Source organism: Perca flavescens, chromosome 19 (genome assembly GCF_004354835.1).
Source record: "Perca flavescens isolate YP-PL-M2 chromosome 19, PFLA_1.0, whole genome shotgun sequence".
NCBI classification, from domain to species: Eukaryota; Metazoa; Chordata; class Actinopteri; order Perciformes; family Percidae; genus Perca; species Perca flavescens.
In genome coordinates, this window is record NC_041349.1 from 21,469,356 (window position 1) to 21,493,761 (window position 24,406).

The following is a 24,406-nucleotide window of genomic DNA, read 5'->3' on the forward strand; positions in this document are numbered from 1 at the left end:
GGAAACAGGCTTTGTTGTATGATGACATTTCAATTGTGGTGAACATACGGCTAAAGCCCCATCAGTTCTAATAGACAACATGAAGAAAAACAAGTGAACTGGAACCTAGTTATTTCCTCCCCAACACCAGTAGTGCTTTCTTTTGTCAGCTAATCAGTAATGCTATAATGGAACAGTTTTTTTTTTATTGGCCGTTAACTGGGAAACAAGGCTGTACACTTGAATGGCAATAAAGCCGAGCCAGTGATATGATTGGAGACTGTGGTTACCTTTGTAATTATAGAGTATGTCAGGACAGTTAATAGGTCCGTCGGCTCTATACAAATATCTCTGGCCATTTCATTGATTATGAAATCAAACCTAGTCAGCAGGAATGAGGGGGATTTGGACTAGGGCTGGGCGATAAAACGATAACGATATGTCTCGCGATAGACACGTAATCAATATCAATAGAAAATGCGGTCGATAAAATGTTCGATAACTTGTTTTTCTTCATCAGAAGAGATTGTGAAGCAAGTTTGGTTGCATGAACAAAGGCACTCGCTCTCTGGTAACCTAGCAACGTAGGGAGTGACACTCTAACAGCCAATCATGTAACAGTATCAAGTTTGGTTGCGCCACATCACTGTCTCGTGTTCTTCAATAACAGAACCGGCGTGGAGTGATAAGTGGAAAGTGAGTAAATTGTTGATAAAACAAAAGTCAGTATGGCAGTTTTTGGGGATTTTATAAGTCTGACCGTAGACAGACCAATGTCGTCAGACCGTCGTCCCCACCAACACTGGTACTACCACAAACTAGTTTTACCACCTTAGCCGCGCTCACACTTTGAAGCACAGCCGTATTCGCCAGCAACGTCCAACAACATCTGCATCTGCTACACGGCACAAGCAGCAGACCGCCATGGAGAGGTACTCTGCATCAGCGCCTTACTAAACGCTACAAAGAAATAACGGAGGCAGACATGTCTGTTCAGAAGCCAGGTTACCAACCTAGCACTAAACCTGCAGAAAATAGTTTCTCAGGTTTCTTATATTTAACATTTTGCACTATTTTATTACACTTTATGAAGCATTTCTTACTTATTCTTTAAGTTTGCACCTTAATGTTAAGAGATAATTGTTAAGTGTTCATTGTGATTTTAGACCTATATGTTTACATTTTAATTATTTGAGTGTTTTCCATGGTTGTGTTGACATTCCTGCTTTATAACTGAGGGGATTATAATCAGAGGAAGGTTAAGTTTAAAATAAAAATGTTTAAATTTAATATATATTTTTCTCCTGGTCCTTATTTCAAATAGGTCATAAAAAATATCAATAATTATCGATATCGACCGATATGAAAAAGAAGAGTGGTACTAAGGTTTAGAAAAAATGACACTACTGCATCAAGACTAATCTTTTCTAACTTTAGGGCAGACAGTGTTCATATATTCCTAGCCAGAGATTGTCTAATGTGATGTATTCTCTCCACTGCAGGTTAAATGTGACCAATACTGGCCTACGAGAGGGACAGAGACTTACGGCCTCATCCAAGTGACACTGCTAGACACAGTAGAGCTGGCCACATACTGTGTCAGAACATTTGCACTTTTTAAAGTAAGCAGCATTTGGATTTTGTTGTCCTATAGCAGCTACTTAGACCCCACAACATCTGTTAAGTACTTGATGTGAGCTGTGTTAGTCACTAACCTTTCACCAAATCCATAATTCAGAATGGCTCCAGTGAGAAGAGAGAGGTGAGGCAGTTCCAGTTCACGGCCTGGCCAGACCACGGGGTACCCGAGCACCCCACTCCCTTCCTGGCCTTTCTGAGACGGGTGAAAGCTTGCAATCCTCCAGATGCAGGGCCCATGGTGGTACACTGCAGGTAAGAAACCACATGGTTTCACAAAAACATCCCAAAGCATGAAATTCATTTTGTTCTCTCCATTTGCTGTGATGAATATATGAATTCATATGACAAAATACAACAGATTCATGATTATTTAGAGCTTTATATCGGAGTCATTTGTGTATTATTTTTTAAAAGAAATCATCCATGAACCAGAGGACAAAATGTTGGCTAAAAGTAGCATATTTAAAAAGGGAGTAAACTATGGCCCACTGTAAGCCCAAACAAATCAACCTACTAGCTTTACAGAAGGCACTTTAAATCTGAAGGTGTTTTCAACATCGCAGTAAAAAGAGTACTAGCATCACTGCCCTCAGCAAACTCAAACATCTCCTCCCACTCACTGACACACAAACACACACAGACCTGTAGAGTTCCTTGCTACACCAATAACATGTCGCACATCAGCAGCCCACAATTCCTTGGCTTATCCCTTGGGTTATTGCATCTGAAACAAATAACTTTCACTTTCACGCTAACTTCACTTCCCTGAGCTACATGAGTGGCCAAACTCCCAACAGGGAGGCACTGGGATATAACACAGACTTCTGGCTCCTTTCAACTCAGGAAGTCATCAGAGGCTCTGCACAGAAAAAGCAAGTGACTAAAGTTGAAAAAAAAAAAAAAAAAAAAAGACAGTACAAATGAAGGAACAGCCATAGTGAATGTAATAGATACAAACTTGTGTCAGAAAGTGACAAAAAGGGAAGAGGGATTACTGAAGAATTAGAATTACCACATGCTGAAGTTAATTAGAGCTAGTTGCCGAATCGCTTCAAATTGAAAATCCTCACTTTTTACAATGAAGCAGAATGCAGGAATTAATGTCACTCTGCAGATGGGAGTTTTTAATTCCTCTGGCTCCCTATCAGATACAATCATTTCCAAGCTCCAAATCCTCTCAGAGGCACTTCCTCACTTCATGTTTGACCACAATTTTAAATAGAGCCATCTTTTAGCTCTACATACTTGCAAAACAAAATTCAGAGTGTTTTGTGGTTAAGCAGAGATATTCTGTAGAAAAAGATATTTTGTACTGTAGAAGCTGAAGATGTTTATGCACATGCAAAAAAGGCCTAAATAAAAGCTGAAAGAAAAAAAGGCTTTTGTTGCCTATAATTAACAGCATGGTACAGTCTCTTAAGCAGTTGATTATTTAGTTGGTGCACAAATTGCAGCTTACCATGTTCGTACAAGCTGAGGGGCCTTGTGCAAATATATGTGAATGGTCCTAGTCGGGAACTTGTTTTTCGGATTATTCCGACACCACATAAATGGAGCACAAACGCCCCTATCTCGCAATGTTAACAAAAGTGAAAACTAAGTGTGTTCTACCTTGGCCCCTGCTACACTCCAAGTTTCATTAAAATCGAGCCAGAAGTTTTTCCTTAATCCTGCTGACAGAGCAACAAACAAATGGACAAACCAAACCGAAAACATAACGCATTAATGTCTGACCACTGGACTTCTCGAAAACTTCTCACAAGGTGAAATCAGAGTATGTCCTATATGTCTAAATCTGCCCCTTAGGTCAATTATAGCATGTTTCCTGCTGTTTTCACTAACCCATAGGTCAGGGACTGTTTTGCTGTTCTAGCTGAAGGGCTAACCCGGCATTGTGAGGTGACACAGGAGATCAAAAGGTCATGATTAAATGTCATGGAGAGCACTGGCCTCTCCCAGTGACTCGGAAGGGAAACCTTTGATAAGCAACCCACACAAACATTGAACTTCCAACCAGCCATGTAATCCTCCTGTTTCTTTCTTTATTCTGTATCACTGTGGTAGCCAGCACATAATGCAGGATGTAGTCTACCTAACTGCCACACTTTAAGTACCGTATTGGTTCCCCCCACACCTTTTCAAGACTAATTTTTGGAAAAATACTTTTTGAAGACCAAATCTTGTTTATATAAAGAAAATAATTATTTTATTTGAAAATAATTGTAATAAAAACACATTGACTAAAACAAGGTAGGCTGTTGTTGTTAACATCTTTTGAACAAAATAATATTTTCAATATCTTTTTAGATGAAAGTGTCACAATTAAATTAATGGTAAATATTTCCAAGGCCTTCAGCTGAATGACTGCTCTGGTAATTGGCATCCCATCATTCCATTTTTCAGTCACGTAATCACACACACTCCTATCGATCTCTTGGAATTGGCCGCTTTGAGGACCACGGTAAGATTTTCTCTGGCTGTTTGCATTTGTAGAAGGTGTATCATCTCCATGACAACACTTTGTTGTACTTCAGTTCTAACTTACGACTTTTAGGCTTTTTTGTAGATGGATATATCATTTGTTGCGTCTAAATATGAATGTGGATAACGTTAGTGATATTGAGATGCTTGCTACAGTTACACTTCTAGTGATGAATCGGCGAAAACACGTTTTATTTTGCTGATTCGCTGCTTTGTTCTAACGCCGCTGGGTGCTCCCTCTCTTCAGTCTCTCTGTAGCTTGCTTGACCATATAACGTTACCATGCTTTCGGGTGGTAGTTGAGGCTCTGTCTAAAACTCTGCCATTTCGTCCAGCTGTTTGCAGACGTCTATAAAGTACTAGAGACCGATACTTGAGTAAAAGTACAACTGCTCTATCAAAAAAGTGACTTGAGTAGAAGTAAAAGTGCTCTTTAAGCACAACACTTAAGTAGAAGTACTAAAGTATTCAACATTTTTTGTACTTAAGTATTGCAAGTAGTTTATTTTAAAATGTACTACTCAAGTACTGAAAGTAAAAAGTAGAAGTATTGTGTTATTTGGTTATTAAAGAAAGCAGTCAAAAGTTTGAATATCATATTGTTTTATGTCAAATGTTTAGCCTAAGGCTGTAGCCAAAGGAATTAACAAATATTAAATACATTATATTAAAAATACAAATACTGAAATGAAATGTACAATTATCACACTGTGCAAGTAAAATGAACATCCTCTCCAGCACAGTAACGATTAAAGCCCCCAATAAACGTATCACACACTAGCTAGTAGCGTGTGTGATGTAGTGGAAAGTTAGCAAGCTAGCAACATCCAGATAAACTAGCAGCTTCACATATATCGAATAGATTAATCTGCTGCAACAATAGCTAAATAGAAAGAGTACAAACTTACATTGTCTCTGACTTCTGAACGGGCGACCGTAATGAAAAGACGCCATCTCGGGGATTTATTTCGTAAATTACGAGCGTACGTAACTTACATACACACACTGTAACCTACACAGTCTCCGTAGCGTGAGGAATTCACAATAGTAACGAGTAACGATGCAGCACACAAAAAATGTATCGGAGTAAAAGTATTTCATTCATCAGAAATATGTAAGTAAGTAAATATGGAAGTAAGAGAAAAAAAGAATACTCCAGTAGAGTACAGATACAGCCTTTTAGTACTTAAGTAGAGTAGTGAAGTAGTTCTACTTCGTTACTATACAACTCTGGCTGTTTGAAACATCAAAATAAAATGGATTATGGATCATTTTATTTCTATAGTTTATAGCTGACTTTACCAGCTGACTTCTCTATTGGCTGTTGAAACAGGCAATGTATCTTACGTTCTAAAACCAGCTGAAGGTCTAGACCCCAAATATAAGACGACCCCACTTTTTCAGACGTATTTCCAGGGAAAAAAACGTCTTACATTCGGACCAATACGGTATGTCAGTTACGAATGACACACGCAGTCTAAGTGACAAAAGACTAGCCTCACCGGTAGGTTTAGTACCATGGGGCATACAAAATATCCATGTTGGAAAAAGAAAAAAAAAAAAATCAAACGTGGCCTCCTCATTGCCATCAAGCCATACAGAGTTGCCCCGCTCTCTCAGAGGGTCAAACAGTAGTGATTCTAATACAGTGAAGGAGAGGGGAAACTCCAAAGCGCTGCTGCAGAACTCCACCTTTATGTCATCGTGGCATAGTTGCATGCAGGGGGAATCGTCCTACTGTTGTTGGACTGTAACAATGGACAAGAATCAGCAGTTAGTGGGCAAAGCCTGTTTGAATCTCCAAGTTGAAAATAAGTGACTTTTTTTATTTACTTTCCACATTTTGAAAAGTATGCGAGGTCCAAAATTATAATTGACTCCATTTACAGCAATGAGGTGATCCTGGCGAGTTTGAGTTAATGTGTGCGGGTTCATTAGTCAGCATAGGGAAATGGTGACGGGTTAGCTGACGGCAAGAGATTTGGTAACAATACATATGTAATTACTTTCACTGCTGCTCATGCTTTATCTTCTCGGAACTCATTGCAGCTGCAGCATAAACTGCACTCTTTCTCCCTTCCCCTATTCCCTAAACTCCTGGAAAGCATATTAGTCTGACACTTAATGTGTGTCGACGTCCAAAGCAGCTGGTCTTGACTGGCTGAAAAGGCAGTGTCAGGTCATTAGTGCAGCCTGTCCGCCAGCTCCCCTCCAACTGCCAAATGTACTGTACCGAACAACAACTGCAACACCTCGCCCAACCACACACACACATACACCGTCACTCGTCGATAAAGGAATAGTGCACATGTACCTAGCATTTCCTGGTCTTACATTAAGGAAAAAAATGCCCTCCCTACATAACACAACTCCACCTTCCGTCTCCTTACTTCGCTCCCACATTCCTCATCTTCCTCTGTCTTCGTCTCTCTAGCTCAATGCTGACACTGTGTCACTGACTCTCTCGCAGGTCATCACTCTCCCACATTCAGGTCGGCACTGTAAAATGTTTTTTAGATTGGTAACAGCTGGGGTAAAGGGAGAAATCTCTTCTAGTTTCAGCATCCCTCACCTAAGGGCTGAGGACCTGGAAGGGATTCATTCCTCAACTATCCCTGAGACACTTTCACATTTCTTTGCAGCCTGATTCTTTCTTTGACTCACACGCACACATTGTAATAGCCCTAGAGCTGTAAAGAAATTTGAGAGAAAAACAAAGTTCAGTCTTATTCAGCCAATATCAGCCATTTTGAAAGTGATCATCAGATCATTTGTTAGAGCCAATGACTCCCATGCGTGCCTTTATTCCATTCGCAGCACAGTTCCAGTGCAGCATGGCACATTAACCAGACTTGGCCCCTGGGGACTAACTTTACTCCCTCTTGAGTTTTCCCTTTCAACCCTTTCCCCCTTCCTCAGAGAAAATGAAAAACAAATGCTCCATCAGAAGGAGGAGGCACGAGAGCATGGCTCACACCTCGTAGGCATGTCAGCTTAATGGATTGAATAACCTATTTACTTTGGAGTGCCAAGTGCAAGGTACCGTCATGTCAACGTTGTGCTTTGCAGGAGGTGGGAGGAGAGTTAACGAATAAGATTTAACGTCACGCTGTCACCCCTTGGTAAATAAATTGTCATCCGAAAACAACTCCAATGCTGAGGCATGGGTTATTAAAACATGTAATGTGCACGGGAGAGCATTTTTTAAATTGTCAGCAGTCTGCAGAAGGGGGCTACATTTGTACAGCGTGTCTCAAGTTGGTCTGCAAGAAGAGGTCAAAGAGAAACCGTAAAACATGTTCCCTCTTTGTTAGAGTGCTTTTTTCACTTGTGCATTTTTACACACTAATCTAACAATGTGCCGATGTGAATCTAAATGAAGAGACCTGCCTTTCAGTGCCTTTGCTAAAGCTCTTACGTTATGTGGGTGCACTGTGCTAATCTAATGGCATTAATTGAAGTCAGCTGCACTTCTCCGAAGTTGCCCGGCACATTAACGAAGCCCTCAGAAAATCATACACACAAAATCGTGGATGTGTATCCACATTTCTGTGTGCATTTGTTGTAGTGGCACTTTTCGGTACCATGAGATAAAGGTTAAATGTTGCCGTTGCATAAGTGATTAGTCCTGATGGATTGGAGAGCACAGGTGGGGTCCAGAGGGGAGAGACTAGATTGCAAAGCCAGCAGTGAGCCCGCTGAAGGCTGTGATTGCCAAGCCCTCTTCTCGACACAGTGCCACTTCAGTTTTAATTACACTCCATACCAAATGGTCCGTCCTACAGTGGCAAACTTGGCACAGAGAGTTTACCTTTTGGCCTCATCGCTGGGAGAAAGGGAGTTCTTCAAGCCCTTGTACATGTTTAGGAAAGACACCTCTCCTTCCACTGGCCTGCCCCTCATTTGTAGAAGATTTGATAAAGAAGTTCAAACATGTCAGATTAGGGGCTTTCCCATATGATTTTGTACAGCTTCAACTGAGAATACCTTCCAATAACATTCTTCCTTATTTATGTATCTTGTTTTTGCCCACAGTGCTGGGGTGGGACGCACAGGTTGCTTCATCGTGATTGATGCCATGATGGAACGTATCAAGCACGAGAAGACTGTGGACATCTACGGGCACGTAACGCTAATGCGTGCCCAGCGCAACTACATGGTGCAGACAGAGGACCAGTATGTCTTCATACATGACGCACTCCAAGAGGCCATCAACTGCGGCACCACCGAAGTGCCCGCCAGAAACCTATACGCCTACATCCAGAAACTGACGCAGATAGAGGGTGGAGAGAATGTCACCGGCATGGAGCTTGAGTTCAAGGTACAAACAGTTTGAAGCAAAAGCATTGGGGAAATTGTTTGGGTCAGGGATAACTGAATGAGCAGCGTTTTTCTCTTTACTGACCTTAGGTTTTACTTGCCATATACAGCAAAAGGTTACAGGCATCCCATTGGCATCCGTGTTCCAAGTCATATGCAGGCCACTGGGTCATTGATTGGCCATTCTCAGTAAAACTCCCAAACTCTTTTCCAGTTCCCAGTAGGCCCGCTAGAGAGCATGGGGCATGTGGTTTCCTCTCTATTCCGGTTAATTGACTTACTTGTGTAACCCAACATAGGATACATTCTCCCTTTCTGGTTTCCCCTTCCCATATCTCTCCCTCCTTGGCTAACAGGGGTCTTAGTTTACATGAAAAAGCCAAACACAGGTTTTCCCCACTACAGAACAGCTGCAGGAGTGACTTGAGCAATATACTCTTACAATGAGAGGTTTAACAATCCTTATGCAGCCCTTTGCAGTCTGTGGTATTGCTGTATGCATTGTATTGCCTTGCTCGTCACACGACTGCTTTCTTGCTGTGATGGGATGCTGATTCCACGAAGAGATGATAAACTGGTTAAATTACATCGCTTCTGTCCACTCCAGGCTCGCCAGGGTTTCCATTCCCCTGTCTTTTCATCATAACATGCTATTTTTCCCTGCAAAGGCAAGCCGTGATAGTAATCACTCCGATGCCATTTCCGTACTTTATGGTTATGTGAAACTAGTATATAACCATAGTACACTGTGTGCAATGTAGATTTTATCACCCACTACGTGCAGCTGATTATTTTGGATTACTCCCTACTCTCAAGCGAGTAAGAAAGAATCTGAAGGAATCTGATTGTTCTTACATGTTTTTTACATCCAATTCACCTTCAATGTCAAACAGTCAGTCACCAGGGAAACACAGAAAGTCAGTGGTCATAGATATCTTTTTCTCTGTCTCAATGCAGCGTTTAGCTAACACTAAAGCCCATACATCACGATTCATCAGTGCCAATCTCCCCTGCAACAAGTTCAAGAACCGCCTTGTAAACATAATGCCATACGAGTCCACACGAGTGTGTCTTCAGCCCATTCGAGGAGTTGAGGGCTCGGACTACATCAATGCCAGTTTCATTGATGGGTACAGGTAAGTGCTCATATACTCTGACACCCATTGCCGATCAGATAGCCAGTATAGAAATTCATTGGATTTGAAAATGGCTCGGCATTTTAAAAGAAGCAACTGCATTTTTGAAATATAAGAGTCAGCAAATGTCAAGAGTCATTGCCATGTTTTGGTCAGTCATCACAAATATGGCTCTTTCAACATCTTCCAAGTATTCACAGTGAAAGCTCTAATGTATTTTTATGCTGACTGTCTCACACCTTTTCCATCATGTGATGTAATGCATTTCCACAGGCAACAGAAAGCCTATATTGCCACACAGGGACCACTGGCAGAGACCACAGAAGACTTCTGGAGAATGCTCTGGGAGCACAACTCTACTATCGTTGTTATGCTCACCAAGCTTAGAGAAATGGGCAGGGTATGCATAAGCTTATTTTTCTTCCCATTTTTTTTTTTTGGCACATTCAATTATTATGCAGGCGTTATCTGGCTACAGAACACACGCATGTTACAAAACAGCTTATATGAAATACCATACAGTATGTAGCTTCAGCCATGGGAATAAAATCTTCAAGCACAAGATACAGTATAAATTGAATAAAAACAATTCTGGGAATGAAAACAATGAAGCTAGTGTATGAAGAGAATGTTGTGGCTCATTGTGGTATTCTATTTTTCACTCCCTACAGGAAAAATGCCACCAGTACTGGCCAGCAGAGAGGTCGGCCAGATACCAGTACTTTGTGGTGGACCCAATGGCCGAGTATAACATGCCCCAGTATATCCTGAGAGAGTTCAAAGTGACTGATGCCAGGGTAAGCAAGCATTATTTCATAGAACAAAGTTTAAAGATCAAAATTTGGCATTGTTGGAACGGAGCTCTAACTCCAGTGCTATTGTTTACAGCTTGCTTGAGTGTATTGTTTTTCTAAGTCTGGGTCATGACCTAACGGTGGGTCATGGGGGACACTGAATGTATCACCAAAATAAAATAACGTTTCAACGCTTAAGTTCTAACTGCACTTTAACTTTGGGTCATTGCTGTATAGAATTTAGAAAAAAAGTAATTCAGTTATTGAGCATACTACTACTATTTTAAATTTCTTAATCACATGATTTTATTTACTGAGAAAGAAGATTTGAATGAAATTGATCACCGGATTTAATATTGCAGTAGTTATTAGCTCAACATTTTGGCATTGTATCAAGTATTTGTTTATACCAAACTATGGCCTTAAGTGTAACATAAGCAAAAATAAATATTTGTGGGAATTATGACACATGTCAAAGTGTAAAAACAAATGTGCCGGCAGCAGTAAGCTGCCAGAGTTTTTAATTCCATCAAAGGCTTACACAGATAAATGGCGCAGTCTCCCTCGTTTGTAGTGCATGTTACACTGTCTCGTCAATGGGATTTCTCTCCTTATCAAGGGGATACAATATCACTTAAGTAATGCACACCGTCAGTCGATTCTCCAAGCACCCCGTTGAGGTTAGCACATCAAAGGAATTGGCATCTTCACTGTTCATGTTTAATACATTCAGGTAAAACGACAGGCATCTTTGACAACAAAAAATTTTCTCTGATGCTTTAAACTTGGCGCCTGAGCTTGATTTTTTCAAGAATGCTGCTCATGGAATGAACTGTCTAGTTTCACTTCAGTTTTTTTTGTGTGCACATTTTTCCATATTTCTGACTGATCCATCTAGAAGAGCAGGCTCTGTACATTCTCTCTCTTTTCCCACCCTTTGTTCCCAGGACGGACAGTCACGGACAGTAAGGCAGTTTCAGTTCACAGACTGGCCTGAACAAGGAGTGCCAAAATCAGGAGAGGGCTTCATCGATTTCATTGGCCAAGTACATAAAACAAAAGAGCAGTTTGGCCAAGATGGGCCTATTTCGGTCCACTGTAGGTAAGTGATCAACCAGTATAACTCACCAAATCATATCACTTGCACTTTGTAGAGATTTAAACTGAATGCAAATATATTTTGAGTTGCAAATAATAGCTCTACACGAATATTGATTTAGTATACTGGTACATTGTTTGATATGTCTTTTTCTATATTTTTCTGGTTTCTCTGACCTCACTGCTGACGTTTTTGCCCTCTCTCGCACAGCGCGGGTGTTGGTAGAACTGGAGTTTTCATCACACTCAGCATAGTCTTGGAACGAATGAGATATGAGGGCGTAGTAGACATCTTTCAGACAGTGAAAATGTTACGGACACAGAGACCAGCTATGGTGCAGACAGAGGTGAGGGGTTTGTTTTTTTCTTCACTATATTTGCAAAGAAGACATAACTCACAAACTTTACTGAGGAAACTTAAGGTGTTGTGAAACTTTCGAAAACACTTTGAATCAATGACTGTGTTAAAAATTTGATAATTTCATAATGAAAAGGGCTGGTGAGATTCCAAGCGTGCTCTTGAGCCAAACAGATTAACTAAAGCAGGCCTCTGTTAAGGCAACACTAGAGAATTTTTCCCGCTTCTGTCCCCCTACAGGTTGGAAGCAGAATTGTCCATTACATTACATTATGCAAGTTTGCCAGATCGGGTAGCGGATCTGTAGTTCGAATTAACTGGACAATATAATGAACAATACCGTTACCAACCTGTAGGGGGGCCGAAGCGGGAAAAGTTCTCTAGTGTTGCTTTAAAGACCATCATTAATCCAGTAACTGAACCAGTTACTGGTGAGCTTCTCTGCTCTTCGCTGCAAAGTTATCTTACTTTTGGAATACAAAAAAAAAAAAAAAAAAAAAAAATGTTTTGGTTCAATAGAAAAGGCAGCTAACAAATGTAATGTGACTAGTATCTAGGCTAGATCCCTAAGAGAGAGGGAGTGTGGGCTTAAGTCTTCTCTTCTTTGTTTCCAGGATCAATACCAGTTCTGCTACAGAGCTGGCTTGGAGTACCTGGGAAGCTTTGATCACTATGCAACGTAAAAGACCCAGTATTGGAAGAAAAAAAGCAGAGAGCCCTTTGGAAAAAAAAAAACAACAACAGTGAGCCTCTCTTCTGAGCCATAAATTCCTGCTTGAGAAAGTACTCCTTAACTCCTTGCTAACAACTCATTAAGTGTTGGATGTGTGACATGTCTTGTCAAAAAATTAAAAAGATGATTCCCGGAGGACCAAGTATTTCCCAACCCCAATAAAACCTCGCCTTGATACAAAGTGAGGGAATCCTGACTGTTGAAGCATCATACGGAATTACCTTTTCTTTTGCTTCAAGGATTCATTTTGGGGCTCATTAAACTGAATGAAACCAACACAACAAAAAAGTAAATGAACAATAATGACATCATCAGAAATGCATCAGTGATTATGAACCTTTACGAGAGGCATTGGAGGCACACAGAATTGCAGGGGCGGCGGGGGGGACTTGATGCACATTGTAAAGAAAATAAAATCTGTTTCACAATCAAGAACACACAGACAACCCATCGAAAAAGAAGACAATGCTTGGTCCACAACAGCAGGACAGACTTAAAGTAATAATGAATAAATAATCTTTTTCCTGTCACAATGTTCATCTAAATTTTGGGAGACGGTAGAGTTCAAATGATCTATGAAATAAATAAAAAATTATTGATTTAGTTTTTTAGTACTTTATTATACAGCTGATGTGCTTTTTTTGAACTGTGTGAATTTCCTTTTTTTACACAAATTTATTGCTTGGAAAAAGAAGTGATAAAACGTATTTACGTAAATGTTATTTTTTTTTTTTAAAGCTGTAGAACTGTTCTGACATATGTGCTATTTTGCAGAGAGTATCTTTTTTTTTTTTTTTCTTCATTTTGGTTTTGTTTCCATTTTCGTCCCTCATTTTGTTGCACTTGGTGCACAGAACAGAATTCACACTACCAAAAGGAAAGTTTGTTCAAGAGTTATTTTTGGGCTGGATTTTTGTTATGGTTTTCGTCCATGATCACATACATGGTAACTTAATTACTCCCATGAGATAAACTGGGGCTTTGTGGAATCAACAGGGATGAGCAAAGTATGAAGTTGCTGCTACCGATTATCTTAGTTCTTCCATGTTAGAAGGATGATAAGAGATAACCTGATGAATTGGATAAAATATATGAATATAGATATATGGTACAGACTGTCAAATATATGTGAAATATATATTAAAGCATACATATAACATTCTAAATATATTGATTAAGTACATAATTTATGAGTAAAAAAGTATTTGAAATATGGATGGTCTATGAAAGCTTCCAGATTGAGAGTTGTGTGCTATGGGGGAAATGAAATAAGATTTTTCACTGGAATGCACATCAGTAGGACAAAATTGTATTCTGATTCAGTGCATCTTTTCTTGTGCAATAAATATGTGTATTTTTAGATAGGGTTTTATATGGATATGTCATTCACTCATGACATTGTTGTTCCCCCCGCAAGTGAGGTGTGGGAATGTCGGGTGCCAGTCAAAGTGTCACTGGTGCATTTTTTTTCAAGCTCATACAGTGTGTAATTAGAAGCAGAGGGGTCACACAGCCGCAATCACCGCTCCACACAATAGGGCAAGGTACAAAGACGTCACTTTCTTGTGGTTGACTTTTTTTAATTTTGCATTTAGAGTGCCTTATATTTATGCCTGTTTTTATAATGTTTCATTTAACATATTAATGTATCCTGAGTAATCTAGGCATTTAGTATAGATGTAACTGTATAGTTTATTTACCATAAGTATTCTATGTCACATGATGAGATTATATATGCAAATAAGAACATTTCAAAGCTCATATTTTTCATTTTCAGTGGCCTTATTGTGGCTGAGTGAATAAAAAAAAAAAAAAAAAAAGTTAATATATCACTGACCTCTACAGAATACACAATAGTTACGAAACATATATTTAAAATGTTCCGACATGGAGACCGGGATGAGATTGCAGAATACTCAAAACTAAACAGGATGAAGGCCCAACATAATGGTAATTCAATTCAAACTAAAAATGGATTTGGTCAAAAAGAATGCACAGGTCGTCACCGCAGTCACCGTTTCTTTTCCATGCCTCTGAATTCCAGACTTTATATGTGTCCCTACAGAGAAGAGATACAGAGAAACAATCTGCAACAACATTTCAGTTCTGCTATCCTGACAGTGTGTTCTGTTCCTTTTTTATGTATGACATTACAGTTAAATACTGGAGTTTAGTTTGGTTATGTTTCAGTCTTTGTGTTGAGCAGCATCTTGAACTTCTCCGTACCCTCTTTGATGGCTTTGTGGATGTGCATTCCAGGTGCTTTCTTTCCCTTGTTAACTCAAGCAGCTGTGTTTTATTTTTGTCAACTGCTTAACTGATTACTTTTGTCTTCATTTTGAGATATAAAAGTGCTATCATTTAACTTAATGGTGGCTAACGTTACATTACGTTCGTGTCTCAGATGTTTATTTTCTCATCTCAGTTTTTCCCTTTTTTTTTATTGATTTTTCATATGCAGGGTGAAACATTGCAGAATGGCCGAAGCTGGCCTGTTAGGAAGATTTGCACTTTCTCTATCTTTGTACTATGCACTGCCCTATTGATTCTAAACCCAATAATATATTACTTGAACCCATCTAAAAAAAAAAAAAAAATCTCCTTAAACGTTCACTTTGTGTGTATGTAAATAACACAAAAAAGGTATCAACTCTTGAAAAAGACAAAAAAAAAAAGTTTGTGGCGAAAAAGAGCATCCATTCTGATGCCATGGTTACTCCAGCAGATGACTTCAAAAAAATCTGTCCCCCAACCATCTGTTCTTGTGGCTTTGCCATTCAAGCTTGGAGTGTCATTAACAGAAATAAACGTTGTGTTCTCTGCTCTCTCTATCTATCTCTCGTCTGGATGCATAGATTGAAAATTAAATAATGAAATTGTAAAAAAAATAAATAAAAAGAAATGGCTTGTTAAAAACATCATACAATTACCTCCGATTAGTTGTAAGCGTAAACTGTTTCTTTTTCTGAATGAAAGGAGTGCTTTTTATTTTCTTACTTAGGTTACATTGGTGGCGAAAGAAATCTGTATGGAAATCAGTTCTTTGCTGACACAAGTTCCATTTGTTATAAATTAATTCTATTAAAAAATGTCAGTGTTATGCATCGCCGTTTCGCTTGTTTCCCTCCACCTCACTTTGACTTGAAAAGACTGATGGAGCTATTTTACCCCCTACTGGTCTGGGTCCAATATATTATACACAGTTCTTTCGTGTAAGGGGAAATTGAGCCTCACCACATTTAAATAGATTTCCATTGCTCTGGTTTTTCTGTCACTGATGACAGCCACATTGAATCATCAGGGGAACCTTTGACAGATGAAGTGCAATGTTTTTAAAGCTGCCTTGTTTTTACCACAGATTTTGTTCACCATACCGACAAAGTGGTGTAGTGTTGTAAATTGGAATTATAACCACATTGCATTACATTCAATGCCACTGCACAACTGACTACTTGTTTCTTTTGCCGTTTGTTCCTGCTTCTCATCTATTATGTACGTATTTGTGAAGTTGATAACATCAAAATGACACCAGTATAACCGGCAACCTCAAGTTAGGCCAAAGGGCCAATCCAAAATCAGTTTCACTGTTAATTGACAATTTTACATTATGACTAGACATACATTGGTTGATACATACTGGTAGAAGATCCATCTTAAGTTAAGCCAAAGCTATACAACCATTATAAAGCAATACATATTGATAAATAAATATGTACAGTACATACTGTGCCATGGGCAATTTTAGACCCTTTTTAGGGGGGGCTCAAGCCTTTAATTTCATCTCAGCCCCTCTAAAAATTACAATATTAAAAAACTTTTTTTTTAAATTAATTTTAGTGCTTCAAGTTAGAGTTTGCGACCTTGTCAACAATTAAACAAACAATTACAGGTTCAAAGGGCTTGAAACAGGTTTAATATCCTGTGTCGCTGTCGCCGATGCTACGCACCTGTAACCCAGTCAAGGAAAGGGTTAACGGAAACGTAGTTTTGGCCAATCGCAGGTGGTTGTGCCAGACTCCTGTCTTTGGCTGAGTCTCTATCTGATCTGTCAGACGGAAAGCCAACCTACAGGTTTGTTCCCAATATTGCTCCTGGTATATGCATATCTTTAAATAAATATAAATACATACAAATTCAGAAATGGAAACTGCCAGTACCAATTCCACAGATTTATTGATATATACTAAAAACACTCTTTTACTTTGCTTTCCAAAATGTACACATTAAAAGGCAAGGCAAGGGAACATAGCCATGGCTAAGTACTTTTAAAAAATAATTTTATTTGATCTATAATGATATATTCATTATCACTTTTTCAGAGGCTACTCCAGACTGGCTCACTAGGTCATGCATTCAGGAAACAAAATCATTAGGTGTCATAACTACAACTTATTCACAACCTGGCTACATGTTCCTAAAGCTATCAACAGTGCATGCTATATTTTTTGGCAACAACACTAACCTACAGAAGTCCTATAAATGCCAATAACCTGAAGCAAGAAAGCAAGTGCTTGAAAGCTGGGGAACACAGAAGTTATTCAGGTTTCAGGTATGACACAGAGCTTGAGAAACATTATTCCTGATTCTACCCTGGAAAGTGCTGATGGATAACAAGCTATGCATAATGTTAGTCAATAATAGCAGATCATAGCAGTGTTGAAATGTAATAAATATCAAGAGGTTCCTATCTTCAAGAGAAAATATTTCTATAGAGATGTGTCAAAAGAAATGACATACTGCAAGAACTACAGAGATGATTTCTGTAGGAGCTGTTAGTTACTCGTTTGCTACATGTTTTTCTAAATCAGACCTCAAACTGAACATGCAGGTATTGCATCTGCCAGAACCAGCAACGTGCCCCTGAAAAGGCAGCGGTGGTCTAGTGGTTAGAGAAGCGAGCTTGGGACTGGGAGGTCGCCAGTTCAATTTCCAGACAGTGAGGAAAGTGAAAGAGCTCCCTCAGTACCACAACTGAGGTGCCCTTGAGCAAGGCCCTCAAACCTCCAACTAGTCCAGTGCTCAGTGGCCAACTGTGCTTGTATTGGGCAGCTTCCAGGTATGAATGTGTGAATGTGACAGGTCGTCGTTGCAAATTTGAATAAATACCTTATTTTGTGATGAGAAAAAAAAAACAAGACCAAGATAAATCATGTCAGAACTTATAAAGGTTAAATAAAAAACAAAAAGGCCTCTCATACAGTAAGGTACGCTGATGTTTGCAGTTTCTTGCTATGTTATGAAGCATCAAGACACATCTGCCCCTCCCACACCTGTGTGTGTTTAGGATGTGACTCCTCAGATCAAGAGCACACTAAGATTTCAGACACCAACATGGAAGCTGGAATTGACAGACTGCTCGCAATGCCAGAGTATCATATTACAGCGTGTACAGAATTGCATATGACGTGTAGGAACATGTTCACAGATTACAGCATGGCAAGATCAATTACTGCTTCGTCCTTTTTTCTGACAATTTGATGGAAATTGGCCAAATGATTTTCTAAATTTCTTGAGCTATCGTGCCAATGCAGATGTCTGCTTCATGCCAGACAGGAATACAATGAACTACAGAACTCTGACTGTCGTCAGCTTTTATTTTTCACCGGAGACTGCACTTCAGATGTGTCAAGCAGATGTTCTGTCTTCGTCTCTCAGCAGTTTTTGTGGAATTATGAAACCAACGAACCAATCAGTCACAACACCGCACACAAGTCATTTCTCACATATCCCTTTTTTCACCCCCTTAAAAAAAAAAAAAAAAAAAAAAAAAAAAAGTGCTTTATTTTCCACATCCTTAATTTGACGAAACACGTCCGCTTTGTCAACAGTAGTGGGTGGGAATCAAGAACCAGACATTTATTTTTATTCTCGGTTTTGAAAGAAGAAAAGCTTCTGTACCCGATTCTACTGCAGCAAAAATGATTACACAACTCTGCATTCAAATAATTCAATTATATTAGCAGGTTGCTTTGATCAAGAAGTCTGACACTCACAGCATCCACCACCCACTGTGTTCTCGATGCTCCATCTATCCCTGTGTTGAGAAACAATCACCTGTTACCACCGCACCTACTTCATGTATCAGGTCCTGACATATTTCACTAATAAGACACTGTTGGCAGCTATGTTCCCCATGCATCAATCTTCATATTAATATTGCTGGGAATACTGTAATTATAGTGCTGCAGGTGCACATTAGGTTAAAAAACAGACTTTTTGAGGAATTCAAACACAAAGAATAGTGTAGTCTGTAGGGCTGGGGATCTTTGGCAATCCCTGGATTCAATTCTTGGTGTCATGATTTGATTCAAAACGGATTCTCGATTCAATGTCCCCTGAATTGCAATATGAAAAATGAATTACAGTAAAGCTAACAGGCCTTGATGGCGGTCACAGTCTAATCAAATAGAAAAGCCAGAGAAAAATGTGTGGGAGTATTCAGCTTTTTTATAGTTAAAAAAGTAACTCCAGCAACTGTCGTTGCCTGGTTAAATGTCTAAATTGTAGAAAAATAAGTTGGTGTGCTGGAGTAAGGGAAAAAAATGTGATCCTTTCTACTGTAACACAAGGGAACAATTATGTACAACCCAGGACTTATAATGAAACTGCCTGCATATGAAGTATGAAGTATTTTTTTTTTCTTCCACTTTTGTCTTGCAAAGCGAATCTTCTTTAAACTCTTGCGGATCTTGTTGTGTATACCATCCAGGTGCTGCACTGTACCCTCTCAGTTAAGCCCTGCCCTTTTTTTCCCCTTCAACATAACGTTATTAATGAGGTACAAAAAAATAAAAAGTTTTGGAATCTGAATTTACTTAGACTTGTAGAAGATGAGAATAATGGTTCAGTGTTTTTTCTCCCCCTGCTACTCTTCTGTGTTCCTGGATTGTTGCCAAGCCTTATGTCATTTATAACCTCTTCATAAGATTTAGTATCAACCACACTTGCAAGAACAGCTGTAAAACGTTACCTTATTTACAATCCTTTGATGCAACATGTTTTGAATTTGTTAGATAACAGGAGAGGGCCTAGTTTCATCTGTGATGCCTTACCGCATTTTTAAAATAGCTCCTGCCACAACCCAAATAAAACCTACAAGGAATATACAGCAATACTGGGTTTTGGTCATTTCTGGGTAATACTAAAGCAAATTTAGTTCTTCACACAGTTTTGGGGCAGTTTTGAGTTTAAAATGTCAAGTGCCAAACCTTAGCAGTAATTTCATATACTTGTTAAGGGCAAAGCTCACCCCCTCGTCACCGATTCACTGTCACAACTGACCGCCAGCAAAGCTAATATTAAACTTAAGAGCTAAGCAGCTGAGTAAACAGACATGGATTCTTGGTTTGACTGGACTCAAGGCACAATGCAGAACAAGTGGAGCGACCGTGCGCTGCAAATGAAATGGACAGCTATGGGTCTGCGAGCAGCACAACCCAGGGGCCTTTCGCAGGCAGAACAGTGAAGGCTGCGGCGCTGCAGAGAGACAGGCCCCGTGCCCTGCAGCAGGCTGATGATGATGATACATATGGGGTTCCTCAATCGAGCGGGCTCCCAGCTCAACGATGAAGAACCCAGATAAGAGCTAACGCTACATTGACTTTGTCTGCACAGCACATTAGAGCTACTTCAGAAGCAAAATGAGGTTTTGACCTTTAGTAACTATTACAAGGAAAGGAAAGGAAGATCAACAAAAAAGGGTGGTAAAACAATGCAGTTATCAGTGTGATTATACATTTGTGTTTGTCTTTGAAGTGCCCATTATTACTAGCTAGCTTAGCCAAAATGGGTTAAGAGAGATGGTTTCTTCAACTCAGTGACCAAGTAAAACAAGAGGGAGAGAAAATAGGGGAGGTATTTCCGTTTTTCTTGATTGCTTTGATGTAGCAGTCAACTCAAACTCCACATTTTCAAAAGAGTTAACACAGTCCGAAACAGTGGCACTCATGGTCAAAATGACACATTTTGTTTGATAAAGGCTCTAACCGTGCCAAAACATTTAAAATATGCAACAAAAGCAAATTTTGCCTTCAAACAACACAACTTGCAAACAAGTGTATGAGCCCTTCCAATCAACAATTACACAGTGGACAACAAAATACAGCATACAGCCCTCGTATCAGTGCACCATTCATTGTAGCCTATTACTGTACGTAGCTTTCATGCCAGTGCAATTTGTTGTCAAATTTGTCATCTTGTAAAGAATTGGATCCAAAATCAGAAATGCTTTGATGCAAACTGTATTGATTCCATTGATTCTTATTTTCAAACTGTGGCTGAAAACTGAAATACTGTAAATATTACACAAAATACATGTAAACCAAAATAGAATCTATTACATTATAAGAACAGTAAAGTAAGAACATCTATTACTGTAGAGTATAATAAATAGCCACTGCACCTTTTAAGGCATGCAGACTGACTGCTAATTGAAGATTAGTGTGAAGGAGTGTCAACCAGGTGCTTCAGTGATTTCATACTGATGTAGGTAGTTTTGAATAGTTAGGAAACCGATGGTTTCTGTTTGGTTACCATAGCTGAAACAATGGAGTTTGGACTGCTTGAATGACATCCGTGTTAACTGTTCTGCAAAAGGGTGGGGAAAATGTGTCGATCCAATGAGAAAGGGTTAACATGTTGGCAAGAGGTGTCTTCTGCTCTGCTGAGACAGTGATGATGAAGACCGAGTGGATCCCCGTTTCTTTAGGCAGGTCAAAGCAATCAAGAAAAACTGTAATTGATGAAAATTGAGGATAGGGTAGAGACGACTTGAGCGAAAAGCTTGACTTGAGTAACGACAGAGATAGTGAGAGAGGGCTAGAGAGGAATCCAGCATGAGCCAACAGTTGCCAGTGTAAAAACCTCTGAAGGTTAATTTCTCGGGCTCAGCATCTTGCCAATATCCCTGTGATCAGAACCTCTGTAGGCCAGCCATCTGCTTCCCGTTCTCTCTCTGCATCTGCACTTCTCATTCCTGGCTTCATCTGGGAGTGGACATGCGTCAGGACACTTTTAGGGAACTGCTCTCTGAGTGTGGATGTGAGGGAGGGGGACACACAAGGTTTTTCCTTTTTCTGGTTTCTTAGCTAATAAGATGTTAATTTACAAATAAAGTTTGCTGTTAAAGGTGCATACATAATCATTACATGTATGTAGTAATAACTTGAATAGTAATACCAGATTACTACATAGTTAAAGTTCAGAAACATTTACTCATTACCTCTGGGGTTGCAACTAACAATTATTTCTATTATTGATTAATCTACTAAATATTTTCTCAATTAAATCAATTGTTTGGCATTGTAGGACATTTGACCAAAGAACGTGGCAACGTCTTAAAATGTCTTTTATTTTATTTTTTGGGGGGGCTTTTCCGCCTTTAATTGATAGGACAGCTAGGTGAGAAAGGGGGGGAAGACATGCAGGAAATCGCCACAGGTCGGACTCGAACCCTGGACCTCTGCGTCGAGCAATGAGCCTCTCACTATATGTGCGCCTGCTATACCCACTTAACCAACCCGGCCACTAAATGTCTTGTTTTGTCTAATCAACAGTCCAAAACCCAAAACAAGTTCTCTGTCAAAAAAACTAAGAAAATAGAAATTAGAAATAATTCACATTTGAGAAGCTAAAACCTGAGAATTATTGCCATTTTTTGCATAAAAAATTACTTGAACTATTTTCTTTTGCTCGAGCAATTGTTCCAGCTTACTGCTACTTAACACATCTCGGAGCGATCATACACAGAAACAAAGTGGTTTAAAGACAATCTTAAAAAATTATCCTCAGAATTGATTTAGCATTTTTCCCTTTAGAAATGGAACAGTACGCAAATTGGAGTTTTTTAAATGGTGAGCTGGGAGTAAAGTGATTTTTTAATATGATCTAAAAACAAACCACTGGCTTCCCCAGTGCCCTTTTAGACCTGACTGAAGACAAAAGAAAAATATATACTAAATAGGCTAGTTGAAGCCAACAGGAAGTTCACAGCACACATCAATTATCCTGTCAAGCCGGGAAAAAAAGAACAGGAAATATAATTTATGAGCTCCCCGACAGGTTTTTGTTGCAACCTAAAGCAATAATACACCTTCAGTTCAGTGCTCAGCTGCAATCTTTTTTATCCACTGCCACTTCACCATGGGGATAAGTACTAAGGGTATATTTTTTGTGACCTCAGAGGACAGTGTCAATTATTCTGGGTATGGCTTTGTGGAGGACTTCATTCCCCAATCAAAATAAATGGCCAGGGCAGCAGAAAGTGAATGGAGCTAAGCCCCCAATATTCCTTCGAGACAGGAGGGGGGTTTGGGCCACAAACAAATCTATTACCACACGGTAAATGGGATGCATCAGCACTCCTGGCCCATTTGAATGGTTCTAGCCCCGTGACCACCCCTGCATAGGATCCTTCCTTTTTAGACGCAGGAGCTGATAGCAAGATTTTTATTTTATTTATTTTTTCTTGCGCACCACCCTGCAGTCAATCTTACATAATACATTCTGATGATAAAAGTCTTACACGTATGGCGGCTCCCAAACTGAGTGTGGATGTGACTAACTCACCGTAATGGGAAAATTCAGCTTCCTGCATATAATGGGAAAAAGGTGGAGGATGTGTAAGTTCAAACTTTAATGCAATGCTGTAGCCTAATGTGGTCTTAAGTAATTCATGGAAGGGTTGGAGGTGGTGGTGGGGATACAATTAAAATGAGCCGTCATGAAATGAAATGCTTTTTTCCTTCTTTTTTTATTCTTTACCAGCTGGTAGTCATTTCACTGTCAGGGTGTATATAATTTCAGATGATAGTGGAGACAGTTCTGCTCCAAGGCACCATTTTTTTCACAGCAAGAGTGCTTTTAGGGGGCTCCTCATCCACACCAAGGCTTACATGTTGTCCATTTTCATTCTGATGTCTTGTTCACAATGGTTTTGCTTTTGCCATTAGATAAAACTACATCCGCGATAATATAAAGCTGTTATATTGTTCTACAGAGGATTTGAGTCAGGCAATGACATGCTAAACAACAGAAGCAAAGAAAAAGCCACTTACTTTGAAGGTTGTGGAATCCTGTGTGATGAGGCATAACTAAGAACTGGCAGGTCTATTTTTACAGGAGCTTCAATTTTTCTGGTTTATGCTTCACCTCATAATCAAAACATAGTCACTAATATTTTCACACCTAGCCAATTCATGATCAATTCTGAGCACTCTTAAAAGTGGAGAAAATGCACTCAGGTAGAAGCTACTGCTTCAAGAGGACTACTGGGTAAAACTTTCATCTGTTGCACTGCTATCACATTTTCAGTTTCATATCAGTTTTAATAGTTATCTTGCCCTACACCAGGGATGTTGTTAAAGCATATCCACTATTGAAGGCCAAGGCTAAGAGTCGTCGGCCCTCAACGCAGTCGGTGGCAGATTCCATTTTCTCTGCCAAGCGGGGATCTCACCTGAAGCTATTGAAGCGCAGAAATTGTTGTCATTTAGAAAACATTTAGTGGAACTGCTATCTGCTAGCCCATGGTTTATGTGTGGGGTGAGCACTGTATTGTGACATCAAAAGTGGTAACTTCTTAAGTGCATGCTAATGAGTGTGAGGAATCCTGCTGGATTTTGTGGTTGGCACAAGCCATGAAAGTTTGTGTCCAGTTTGCTAAAATGAGACAAGGTGGCAGATGGAGAATGGAATTGTACGTATTGTACCTTTGATAGAAACTTGAAAAAGCATTATTTTTTTCAAGCTACAAAGAGACAAACACTGCAAATCAAATAATCAATTCAGTATAGCAATACTAAAAAGGCTGTTACCTTGAAATAAGCTTTTATTTTTCTCATGTAATACATTAAAATAGGGCTGAAAA

At 39.4% G+C, this 24,406-nt stretch overlaps 1 protein-coding gene and 1 long non-coding RNA gene across 11 annotated transcripts in view; one reads left to right on the forward strand and one right to left on the reverse strand.

The window, feature by feature from the left end:
• The window catches only part of LOC114545729 (receptor-type tyrosine-protein phosphatase delta), a 132,859-nt gene extending 117,497 nt beyond the window's left edge, over positions 1–15,362 (forward strand). For all 9 annotated transcript variants that reach the window (XM_028564196.1, XM_028564200.1, XM_028564201.1 and 6 more), the window contains 9 exons: positions 1,482–1,601; positions 1,718–1,872; positions 8,137–8,422; positions 9,379–9,557; positions 9,831–9,957; positions 10,229–10,354; positions 11,299–11,453; positions 11,661–11,796; positions 12,422–15,362. In XM_028564196.1, coding sequence (XP_028419997.1) covers positions 1,482–1,601; positions 1,718–1,872; positions 8,137–8,422; positions 9,379–9,557; positions 9,831–9,957; positions 10,229–10,354; positions 11,299–11,453; positions 11,661–11,796; positions 12,422–12,490 — 1,353 coding nt within the window. In that variant the 3' untranslated portion in view covers positions 12,491–15,362. The remainder of the gene's footprint in view (positions 1–1,481; positions 1,602–1,717; positions 1,873–8,136; positions 8,423–9,378; positions 9,558–9,830; positions 9,958–10,228; positions 10,355–11,298; positions 11,454–11,660; positions 11,797–12,421) is intronic.
• LOC114545733 (uncharacterized) overlaps positions 1–24,406 on the reverse strand; it is a 233,926-nt gene that overhangs the window by 47,677 nt on the left and 161,843 nt on the right. Inside the window, exons 1-2 of one of the 2 annotated variants that reach the window (XR_003690928.1) lie at positions 5,010–5,118; positions 1,695–1,866 (exon numbers count right to left, since the gene is read on the reverse strand). This is a non-coding gene — a long non-coding RNA (uncharacterized LOC114545733). Of the gene's footprint in view, positions 1–1,694; positions 1,867–5,009; positions 5,119–24,406 lie in introns of those variants that run through there. The other variant, XR_003690929.1, reaches the window with a different exon arrangement.